This window comes from Astyanax mexicanus, chromosome 20, assembly GCF_023375975.1.
Source record: "Astyanax mexicanus isolate ESR-SI-001 chromosome 20, AstMex3_surface, whole genome shotgun sequence".
In the NCBI taxonomy this organism is placed as follows: Eukaryota; Metazoa; Chordata; class Actinopteri; order Characiformes; family Acestrorhamphidae; genus Astyanax; species Astyanax mexicanus.
Genome location: NC_064427.1, coordinates 12,216,025 through 12,227,610, shown reverse-complemented (window position 1 = coordinate 12,227,610; position 11,586 = coordinate 12,216,025). Strand labels below are relative to the sequence as shown.

The following is an 11,586-nucleotide window of genomic DNA, read 5'->3' as shown; positions in this document are numbered from 1 at the left end:
TGGAAGGACCTGAAGCATCTTCACATCTTCCACTGTTTGAAATATTAGCCCCACCCACAGGGCTGTTAATGGAAAGTAACCACACCTCCTGCGCTTGGGTTGGCTTTAAAGGAGAACTCCGGTTTAAAAATGACTTTTTATAGGTGTTTTAAACACCTTTCTTAGTGTAAATAAATGCACTCTTTCCGGCTGCTACGTATATATGTCAATCAATATCAGTACAATGATGGCAGCCCCTGGAGCTACAAGGAAGCGCTATGAGATGTAAACAGTGTTTTTTTTTTTAAATACTTGTGCACTTTTTAAATTATTAATGCCTTAATCTAAATGTCAGGGCTCTATCAAGGAGGTGTGGAGCTACTTTGAGCATGGATAATGGTGTAAAAAGTGATTTATCGGGGCAAAATCTCAGTAGGTTGTAGAGCAGAGGTGTGCTATTTAACAATGGTAAATATTTTTATCATGTTTTACTACATCAAAAGTCCATTTTACACGGAGTTCTCCTTTAAAGCGGGTTGCTTATAATACTAGCCAATCAGAATTAGTGTCAGCCAGACGTGCTGTGATTCGTGGACTGGTACGGGGGCGTGTCCCGGTGGAAAGTATCACGCGTGTGAGCTGAGGCTGGGGTTAAATTAGCTGTGCTGCCAGAAGAGAGGAACACACACTGACCCACTTCCAGATAAAAGCTTAACAGAGGAGATGAAGCAGAACTACCAGGTTCCAGCTTTCCTCACCAAACTCTGGACTCTTGTAGACGATTCCTGCACTAATGAGCTGGTCTGCTGGAGTGAGGTCAGTAAACACACAGTGCGTGTGTTTATATAGTTATTACAGCTTATTTAAGTAATGACGTGGTTCACAATATTGTATTAAATTCATATCTTATACATCTAATAATAATTATTTTTAAATAAATGCGATAGCTAGTGTTAAGTCTCCATAAAACTAAATATTGTTGTTTCATACAAATGTAAACTGTACAACTGTACTATACAAATGTAACTCTTACAATACTAATAATTATAATATAATACAGACACTTGATACGTAATAATAACATTTTATTTCTACAGTTCACTGTTTTAATCCCCATTATTATTATTATTATTATTATTATTATTATTATTATTATTATTATTATTATTATTATTATTATTATTATTTGTCCTCTTGCCGCTTTTCTGCGTGACCCGCAAACATACACACACGTGCATTGTACACACGCAGGCAATGGGGCCTTTTGATTGGGTAACTTCTAGACCAATCCTAGACCGAGATGTAATCAGCTCGTCCTCGGAGTGGCTGCAGTGCGCGGGATAATTAGCATATTCTGTAACATGCCCGTGCACCGGAAGAGGGCAGCACGAGGCCATATACAACAATAAAACAGACTAAACACTCTTTAGTTACATAAACAGCCTAAAATAACACTAACACAGTCCAGATGTAACATATACACACAAATAAGGCTGTACACTATATAAAAATTTATATGACACAAAAAAGAATTTTTTATGTAACACTTTATAATAAGGCTTTAATAATTAAAAGTACTTACCAAACAATGGCTGAACTAATTATTAACTGACACTAGGTAAGACATTATTGATTAAAAGAAATGTCTAAATTCTTTATTACTTTTATTATTACAGTATTCAGTAATTCAGTATGTTCTGTAATGTCTTAACTAGTCAATTAATATTTAGTTGAGACATTACTTAACCGTTTAACGATGTTTATTACTGTTTTAAGTACTGTTATTATATGACCCTAATTGTAAAATGTTAACCAACTACTTTAATATTAAATTAAAATATATTATATAACTTAGTAATAAGCAATGAATTCAAATATGTTCTAAAATAGTTACCAAATAACAATCTGTTAATAATATTACATTGTCTGTACTGATAAATGCATTGGCAAGTGACAGAATTACATATAAAAATATAATTATATATAACAGTCCAGAGTGATATTATAGCTGCAGGTTAGCAAAGTGCATAAACACATCTGTTTTTGTGGGTGTATTTAAATTGTATTAAGGCTTCATTAAAGCTGAACTGCAGAGTAACTATAGGGGTCGGGTTATGTGGCTGGTCATTCTGCAGAAGTAGCTTTTCTCAAGTTATTTTTAGACAAAGCTGAGTTTAAACTGGAAGTGATGTACACTGTCAGATCAGTTGGATCAGGTTCACTACAACTTCTTCTCAATTGTTGTTGTAGCTTTATTTGTTCTATTAACCTTAGTTAACAAAGTCACATTATTTACTGAGTGTTGATTTATCACAGTGTACCTTCCTTTGTTTTAGGTAGAACTTAAGGTATGGCCATGAACAGAAATCTTTAAATATGTGTGTTTGTGTTTCTTCAGGAGGGCTGCAGCTTCATTGTGCTGGATGAGCAGCGCTTCAGTAAAGAGGTCCTGCCACTATACTACAAACACTGCAACATGACCAGCTTCATTCGCCAGCTCAACATGTGTGCGTGTTTATCCTTCCTGGTGTTTATTAGTGTATGCTTCCTCACACAGTGTAGATCTGAGGATTAGGGCTGCTTGTCAAAAGTTTTTCTTGCTTGTTGCTACAGATGGCTTCCACAAGGTTGTGCCGTTGGACTCGGGACTGCTGAAGGAGGACGGCCGCGGAGACAGCGTGGAGTTTCAGCATGAGCATTTCCGCAAAGATCAACCACACCTGCTCACCCTCATCCACAGAAAGGTCTTTACAAGCCCAGAGAACGTGCATGTGTACACACAGACACCTAATAAATGTACTTTATAACTCTATCTTATAACTGAATGTGTTGGCACCCATGATTTTATTTTTTAAATGAAGGTCAAAGAAAATTATTACAATTACACGTTTTGTTCTACACTTTGAAACAGCACAAAAACAGAGAATAAAGCCAAACTTTATTTATATTTACACAAAACTCCAAAAATGGGCCTGACAAAATTATTGGCACCCTCAACCACACAGTCTTTGGGACCAAAACTGAAATCAGTTGATTCCTATAACCATCAACAATTTTTGGACCCCTCTTGTTTAGCAAAATGCTCCTAGTCTCCAAGATCTCTCCAATCTCCTCAATGGGATTTAGGCCCGGACTCATTGCTGGCCACCTCAGAACACACTTTGTTTCCATTCACCTCTGGGTGCCTTTTGAAGTATGTTTAGGCTCATTATCCTGCTTAAAGACCCAATACCTAGTACGCAATCCCAGCTTTCTGACACTGCTCCCTACATTGTGATCCAAAATCCTTTGGAAATCTTCAGAATTTATGATGCCTTGAGCACAGACACCCAGTGCCAGACACAGTAAAACAACCCCAAAAGACTGTTGAACCTCCACCTTATTTGAGTAAAGGTACTGCGTACTTTTCTTTGTAGGCCTTATTCAATTTTTGGTAAACAGTATAATGAAGTGCTTTACCTTTATATTGTTACCTGCCATAGATGAGTTAAAATGAGCATCACATGCTCAAAGTGGAGACAAAGTTATTTACCCACATCTTTGAAAAGTTGCCAATTATTTAGTCCAGCCCATTTTGGAGTTTAAATCAATTCAGTTTAGTGTCAAATTTACCTTTTTAAATTTATTTTTAAGTTGTTTCTTCCAATACACAAGGAGGAAATACATATGTATATAAAAACATTTGTAATTGCAGTAATTTTCTGGTGGAAATACTTTCAACACTTGGTATCAACATTTTCAACCTTGAATGTACGTGTACAGAAAGGGTGTTTTGTATGCTGTAGGTATCAGTAAGCCGTGGAGTGGACGATGCTGGACAGATCTCTCAGATTCTGGTGGAGATCAGCCAGGCGCGTGGTTGGCAGGACTCATTTGACTTAAAGCTCATGGCGCTCTGCAGGTGCGGTCTAGTCTGTGCCTTTTGGAACAGTCAGCATGTTTTGTTTGTATGTTTTTCAGTCAGGTTTTACTCTCTTTCTCAGGGATAATGAGAGTTTATGGAGAGAGCTAAACTCCCTGCAGCAGAGGCACCAGCAGCAACACAGAATCATCTGCAAGGTCAGAGACACCAAACTGAATGATAATGATATATTTCCATCTCTAGCTGTATTTGTAGATTATGGCATCCCATATCTCCATGAACCATTATTTCAACATGTTTTCCTGAACTTAGAAAAGAACAGAAACACACTAAACTCACTAACAACAGAAGTAAATGGAAAGATGTTTTACAGATAGTTCAGTGTTTTCTACTGTGATCTGTGTGTGTGTGTGTACTCACTATGGTTGACTTGTATCTTGCTCAACTTTCTATGCCTGAGCATGCTTATATTAAAATGTTGCTTTATTGCTGCCCAATTTGGATTGTGCATTCACAGGACTTTACACAGAAAGATAGCAGCCAGTCCAAAGATATTAGGCTGAAAGAAACCCTGTCTACTCTCAATTAGCATCAACTGACCAATAACATATTTAATATTCATATAATTTAATCTTACGAGGGTTTATCATACTGCAAATACACATGCCTTATGGATTTGTCAATTATGTAGAACAAGCAGCTTAATACCATTACTACTACTACTACTACTACTACTACTACTAATAATAATAATAATAATATAACTTGTTATGGAGGCAGCATAACTCAATTCATGTTTAAGTGCAATGCATGCACGATATGGAGTTTAATGATCACACTAATCGATGATCCAGGCTATCCTCACATGGTCTAGATTGCCTGAGTGTGTGTATGTGCACCCCTGGTGAGTTTAGAGTGTGTTTCTGTTGCAACTACTGAAGAACGAGATCAGGATGATACAAAACACAATTATTATTAATATTAATATTAATTTTAATATTAATTTTAAATGTGTTAAAAAGAATTAGGCAAGTTTAAATGAGTCCTTCCAGTTCAAATAATCAACCATTATTCTAAAAAAGAAAAATGAATTGTTTTCTCTTCATTTTTAATTAGTTATTCATTCATTTTAACCACTCATTTTCTTTTTACAAGCACTTAAAATAATAACTTACAGTGTTAAAGAAAATAACTAAATTCTCCAAAAAGGGAAAAACGCTTGTCACTGTATTGTCTCATTCTCTTAATATCTTCCCACATCCAGATAATGCAGTTCATCATCAACACTGTGGGGTCGAAAGGAATGAAGGGCTTAAAGAGGAAACTGTAAGTGCACAAAATGAATTTAAAGTTTTGAATATAATCATTGTTTATACATTTATACATAGCAAATGTTTTTCTCAACCCCATTTAAGTAATGCATTCTGCACAAATGTACATTCAAGTGAAAATGTGCACTCACAGCTCATTTAGCCCCAATGAAATACATCTCTCTGGAGCAGATAACATTAACCTACCAGCACCATGCCTAATGCCATGCATGGGCTAGAGGTGTATAAATGTTGGGGAGTAGTGGTTGGGGACCTCACAAATGCTCTTATTGCTGAATGCAATCAGAACCTCACAGCAATTCTACACTAGTAGCAAACTTTCCGTATACTGTACAGAAGGCTTGCTACTAGCTTGCAACAAAAACAGAATAAACTCTTTTTAATACCCTTCATTTCAGGAACAAAAAATTAAAGTAAGGGTATTTTTCATTAGCTGAGGTTCAAATTAGTGTGTTTTTTTCTACATTTTGTTCACTTCACACATCTGTTTTGTTAGTCCAATGATTGAGATTTCTGGGGAGACCCACTCTGCTCCAAAGTACAGCAGACCATCTGATTCATCTGTGGATTCAAACCTGCCCTCTTTCTCCATGCCAGAGACTCCCTCTCCACAGGACATTCCTGTAAGTCTCCTGTATAACACTTCACCATTATCATTACACGTGTTTTAAAAAAATGTTCAGCATAATGCAGTGAAACATTTAGCATGGAATTTGGTGTTACAATTATAACAAAACGATGAGAAAATTCAATTTCTTTACAGTGGTGGTAAACAAAACCAGGTGTCATCACTATGATTACCCACAAGTGATCTTACACAAAATGGTCAATGCAAAGTCATAACAAGTTAAGTATAAATCCAATGTTATTGAACAAACCTCCCAATAATAACAGCATTATTTTAAATAAAAACTTAAAATGAGATTTTAAGGCAAGATTAGAGAGGTTTCTTCCAGACAAATAAATTGGATTAAGAGAGAAGCTGCTGAATGCCATTACAAACCAGCAAATAGGTATTTGAAGCTGCTGGTACCTCTGGAGTCCCGCTTAACTAAACGTGTAGAATCCTTCAAAGGCTGTTGCTGTTGTGCATAAACCTACTATTTGACTAATTTCCAAACAGACATGTTTACAGATGAGTGTTGTGCAACCCTGGATGGTCCAGATGGATGGAGTAGTGGATGGTTGGTGGATGGCCACCACATTCCAACAAGGCTGCAACATCAGCAAAGAAGGGGCGGAGTCATGATTTGGGTCGGAATCATGAGGAGAGAGCTGGTAGCCCCTTTAGGGTCCAAGCAAAGTATAAATAGTTTCTGACTGACCACTTTCTTTCATGGTACAAAAAGAAGAACCGTGCCTTCCGGAGCAATATCATCTTCATGCCGGACTATGCACCATCTCATGCTGCAGATAATACCTCTGTGTCATTGGCTGCTATGGGCATAAAGGAGAGAAACTCATGGTGTGGCCACCATCTTCCCCTGATTTCAACCCTATAGAAAACCTTTGGAGTATCATCAAGCAAAAAAAGAGAGTAGAGGCAGTTCACATCAAAACAGTAGCTCTGGGAGGCTATTCTGACACCATGCAAAGAAATTCAAGCAGAAACTCTCCAAAAACTCACTGAAGTTCCATGGGTGCAAGAATTGTGAAGGTGATATTAAAGAAGGGTTTCTATGTTAACATGTAAATTGACCTGTTAGGATGTTTTGGATTAAAATAGCTTTTAAATTTTAGTAAAGTGACCACTTAATGCTGCAAATTAAAAAAAAATGACCATTTGCAGTTTTTTACAAGCTATACATTTTAAACTCTATTGTGCGTAATAATTGGGAACAGCGCATTTTTTGTATTTTATTCAAAAGAAATTACTCTTATCATTGGTTTAATTGAATTAAATTGGATTTATACTTAACTTGTCATGAAGTTATACAGAATGTCATTTGCATTGACCATTTAGGAAACTATTAAACAGTTTTAGACACAACATCTTTCCAAAAGAATTTCCCCCAGCCTACACTGACTGAATTACTTTTTAATAACAGTTTAGTTACGCAGAAAATTTGTAAAAGTTGGTGGAGTTCCCCTCATGGATCCCCTCAGCTGCTTTCATCAAAAACTACTAAATGTTTCAACTTTATCTGCTGCATCTGTATAATATGGGTCATTACAAATAAAAGAAATATCATGTTTCTGTGGCCCTGATTTCCTACTGATTCGAAAACTTATTCATAATTAGCAGATCCTAAACTTTATTATAAATTTGTTTCAGATCAGTGGATGTTCTGTTGACCGGACAAACAAACAGAGATGAGTTTTAAACCTGCTAGACTGTTTACGTAATAGTATATATTTTTAAATTAATTTGTCATACGGCCTGTTACCTATTACAGTTCCTCACATGACCTGATTGAAGAACTCCTAATGCCTGAGCTTTTTCTGATAATAGATTTACCTTATATACCGTTTTTATCTCCAGAGTGCAGTGTGAAGTCTCAGCATTCTGACATCACATAATTGTGTGGGGTACTGCAGGCTTTAACTCTGTATCAGATTTGATTTCTCCTGTGCCGATATAAAAAGAATGCTAACTTTGCTCTGGGTTTCATACAGCAGCTGGACTCGCTCTCTCCTGGCGTGTACTCTAATGGCATGGTTTTCTCTGACATCACACACCTCCTCGAGCCTCTTCCTGAGCAGGACAGGTGAGACAAGACACACCTCTATACAATCTACACCTGAAACTACTACTATGAATTATTCCATATCCACTATGAACTGCTTAGTTTTCACTACAAATGATTTAGTATCTATTAGTTCTATTAGTGCTAATTTGATGAGTAAAGGAGAGCGTTCAGGGAGAGCTTTAGCATCAAACACAGTCAAGCTTGGACAACAGCAGCTTTAATAAAGGACGCAGAACAACTGTAAAACAACTTCTACTTTTAAACACTACTGACAACAGATAAATGGATGGATCACGCAGGTAAGAGAGGAAATGACACAGGAAATATGTTTACAAGAGCAGCAGCTGTATGTGTGTGGGGGGGGGTGACGAGAGAGAGAGAATCTAAAGAAAGAGAAGATAAGGAAGCACATTCATTTCAAGATTTAACCCATCTTGCAAAATAAATTTTAATGTAATGTCATGTGTTTGCATCGCTAAATAAGACTGATATGCTTCCAGGCTCTGTGAAAAGAGTGAATTATGGGAGAAAGTTGTAGCATGATAGAATGATTCATTTGCATTTTATATAAAAATCTGGAATTAACTGTAAAGCTAATGTATGAGCTGTGGAGCTTTTGGAGAGTGTTAGCCTGAAGTGTGGACCCACACACAGACTCCTAAACGTTTATGTTATTATCTTGTTTCTTTAGCGATCCAGTGGTAGAGAACACCTGCCCGACCTCTCCTCTCTCCCCTGCCCTGTCCCCAGTAGATCTGACTCTGTCTCTATTGGACGATCCTGCAGGCCAGGACATGGCAGAGAAACTTGCGGAGAGGTGAGGACACTGTCCACTAGAACACTAAAATCTCTTTTATCCCTGATGAGAGACTGGATTTGATAACTAACCCTCTTCGTCTCTTTCACTCTCTCCCGTGCGGTTTAGGAATGAGTTGGTGGACCCATTGTCACTGATTGATTCAAGCCTGGCCGCTATTCAGGCCTATCCACTGTCCCCGAGCTTGGACACCCTCGATGAGGTCATTTCTCTCTCTCTATCTTTCTTTTTCTTCCTCTCACTCTCTCTTTGTTACCTTAACTCATGACAAAATCAAATGCAGTGCTGAACGTAACATCCAGGATGTAGGAGCTGCACTGTTAGATGGCTTCTGTCAGCACAGGTGCTGGATGGTGAAGTACACATGCTATGGTTCTACACTATTGTAGGATCATTCTGGGCTTTCGGTCTGACACAGAACAGCACGCATGAAATGTAGTATCACAGCTAAATATGTAACATCGTGACAGACAGGTGTTAGAGTTTGTGTGTGTGTGTGTTTTCTGAAGTTTCCCTTGTGTGGTTTTCCTGCCAGCTCTTTAGGCCCACTAGTGAATCAGATACACATACACCGAAGAGGAAACGAGAAACGAAGCAAGGAGGAAATACACACTCTTACAAATATACAGGTACACACACACATGCAGATTTACTGTGTGTAAATGATAAATTCACAAATAAACATCATCTTATGTTTATTTCTGATCTGAAACTCATATAGAACTCAATGACTCATTCGGACTGTCGTAACCTTTAAACGTCATTTTTCATTATTAGCAATCGTGTGGGTCTAAGCACTGCACATCATTATGAAGCCAGGACAGCAGAAACAGCAGTTCTTGTTTAGTTCTTCGCTGTATACTAATACTCTCTCTCTCTCTCTCTCTCTCTCTCTCGCTCTCTATAGCAGGAATAGTGAGGCCTGTGCTGCAGCATGAGGACCTGAGTTTTGGGGGGGATTCAGTAGAAGCTGATATTTTACCCTCGTTGCTGAGGCTGGCACAGGAAGCTTCCATTCCTCTACACACGGACACACTCTCTGTATAAAACCACACACACAGCATTCTTCCTGATCAGCTAATCAAAGTATGTACAAAATAATGATGTTACTTGCAGTACGTAGCACAGAATATCTCTCACTTTAAATTCAGTTTTTCACATTTCCAGTTCAGCGCATTTTACCTTACTTTTCTCCACAACCATCTCACAATATAAATAAAAAACTGCAACAGCGGTGTGCTTTAAAACGAAATGTAATGTATATGAATGTAGATTTGCATATATTTGCAAACTGAAGTACAGATATATTTTTGTAGGTTTTACAGACACTGTTATATTATTTGTGGAAAATGTCATGAATATCAGGCTACACAAGTGGTTGAAGGCTTTGTTAAGGCTGCTTGCCAATTAGCATGATGCTAACTTCTGCCTATTCAGTTTTAATTATTAGCAACATTAGCATTACTGAGCAAGCTTTTTGTTTAAGAAAGTAACTATAAACCATCTTGAACATGTTTAGTCATATTTACTGGCATGAGGGGTGCATGTGTGTGTCATCTACACACACATCTATCTACACAGGAAATCGCATGCGCACACACACGCACACACACACGCACACACACACCACACGCATACACACACAGTACATATCTGCATAATTTTTGTAGCAGTGTACAGTAACTTTTTTCAGTTTATTTTACCTGTAAGATTAAGGGTCAGTTTCCCTGACAGGGATTAAGCCTAGTCTTAGACTACACAGCATTTTTATAGTTTAAAATGAGGCGTAATCCCTGTCCAGAAAATCATGTATGAATATTGTACAAAATAGATCTTTAACTCTTAACCTGTACAAACTGTATAATATCTCAACTATCACTTTATTCATTGTGTGAATATAATAAATAGGTCATGGGTAAAAAAATAAATAGATTTTGACATCATACTGGGTGTATTTATTGTCCATTCTGTCAGTTCTGTGTGTACAGTTTTCATACTACCACAAAATCAATTATTATCTGTTATATCTTACTAGATTTTTACTTAACTATATAAACGTAATGTTAAGTACCCAATAAACTATGTAACTAAGAGATACACTCATCACTTTTTCATGGGATAACACTGAAGTTATGACATTACGATACAATATAAAGTAGTGCACAGCTTCTATAACAGTGTACGGCTGTGCCCTCAAAATAACTCAACACACAGCCAATAATAATAATAATGTTTAAACCACTGGCAACAAAAGTTGCTAAATAATAAATTGCTTTACCTTTAGCTTCCTCTGCAGGCAGTTATCATCCTGTAGGTGTGTTTGGATTTGTTATTATTAAGTTGGAAAACTGTCATGCAGCCCAGTTGCTGGAAGGAGGTGAATCTGCTTAAGAATGTCACAGTACATGTTGGAATTTGGCTCCCAGTACCAGAAGCACTTATACAGCCCCAGACCATGATTCTACCACCACCATGCTTCACTGTAAACAAGGGACAGTTGCATTTTCTTTGTTCAACCCTGGAGAGGCCTGTTCTGAGTAGAACTCATCCTGTAAAACTGCTGTATGACCTTGACCATCGTTCTGTATCTCAGTTTTAGGATCTTAGCAATCTTTTTATAGCCTAAGCTATCTTTACGTTTCTATATACATTTAAACATTAATGACTTTCTGTTACATTTAGTTTCTTTACTAATGGAAGTAATTTTTATTTTAGGTGCCTTTACAAATGAAGGTTTATTTTTAATAAAAAAGAAAGAATAACTTATTACTCCCAAAAAGAAGAATTATATATGATGATTTGTTGGAAAAACTCAATTATTACTACACTATTACTGACAAACTATAAAATATTAACTAATACTATGTAGTACTAATTACAAACATATATAAGCTGATACTAGTCTAC

General features: G+C 37.0%; 1 protein-coding gene across 5 annotated transcripts; it reads left to right on the top strand.

The window, feature by feature from the left end:
- Positions 1–627: 627 nt before the first annotated feature.
- Positions 628–10,622, top strand: si:dkey-18a10.3 (heat shock factor protein 1). Of its 5 annotated transcripts, none has more exons than XM_015608414.3 (12): positions 628–795; positions 2,378–2,486; positions 2,593–2,723; positions 3,765–3,880; positions 3,963–4,038; positions 5,106–5,167; positions 5,669–5,795; positions 7,792–7,880; positions 8,554–8,679; positions 8,788–8,881; positions 9,215–9,308; positions 9,587–10,622. In XM_015608414.3, exons 1-12 carry the CDS (start codon positions 703–705, stop codon positions 9,724–9,726), a joined length of 1,257 nt encoding a protein of 418 aa, XP_015463900.3. In that variant the 5' UTR covers positions 628–702; the 3' UTR covers positions 9,727–10,622. The 5 variants fall into 5 exon arrangements, with proteins under 5 accessions (XP_015463900.3, XP_007259469.3, XP_007259471.3 ...); XM_007259407.4 differs by having other exon boundaries at positions 7,789–7,880; positions 9,590–10,622; XM_007259406.4 differs by having other exon boundaries at positions 629–795; positions 7,789–7,880.
- Positions 10,623–11,586: the final 964 nt, after the last annotated feature.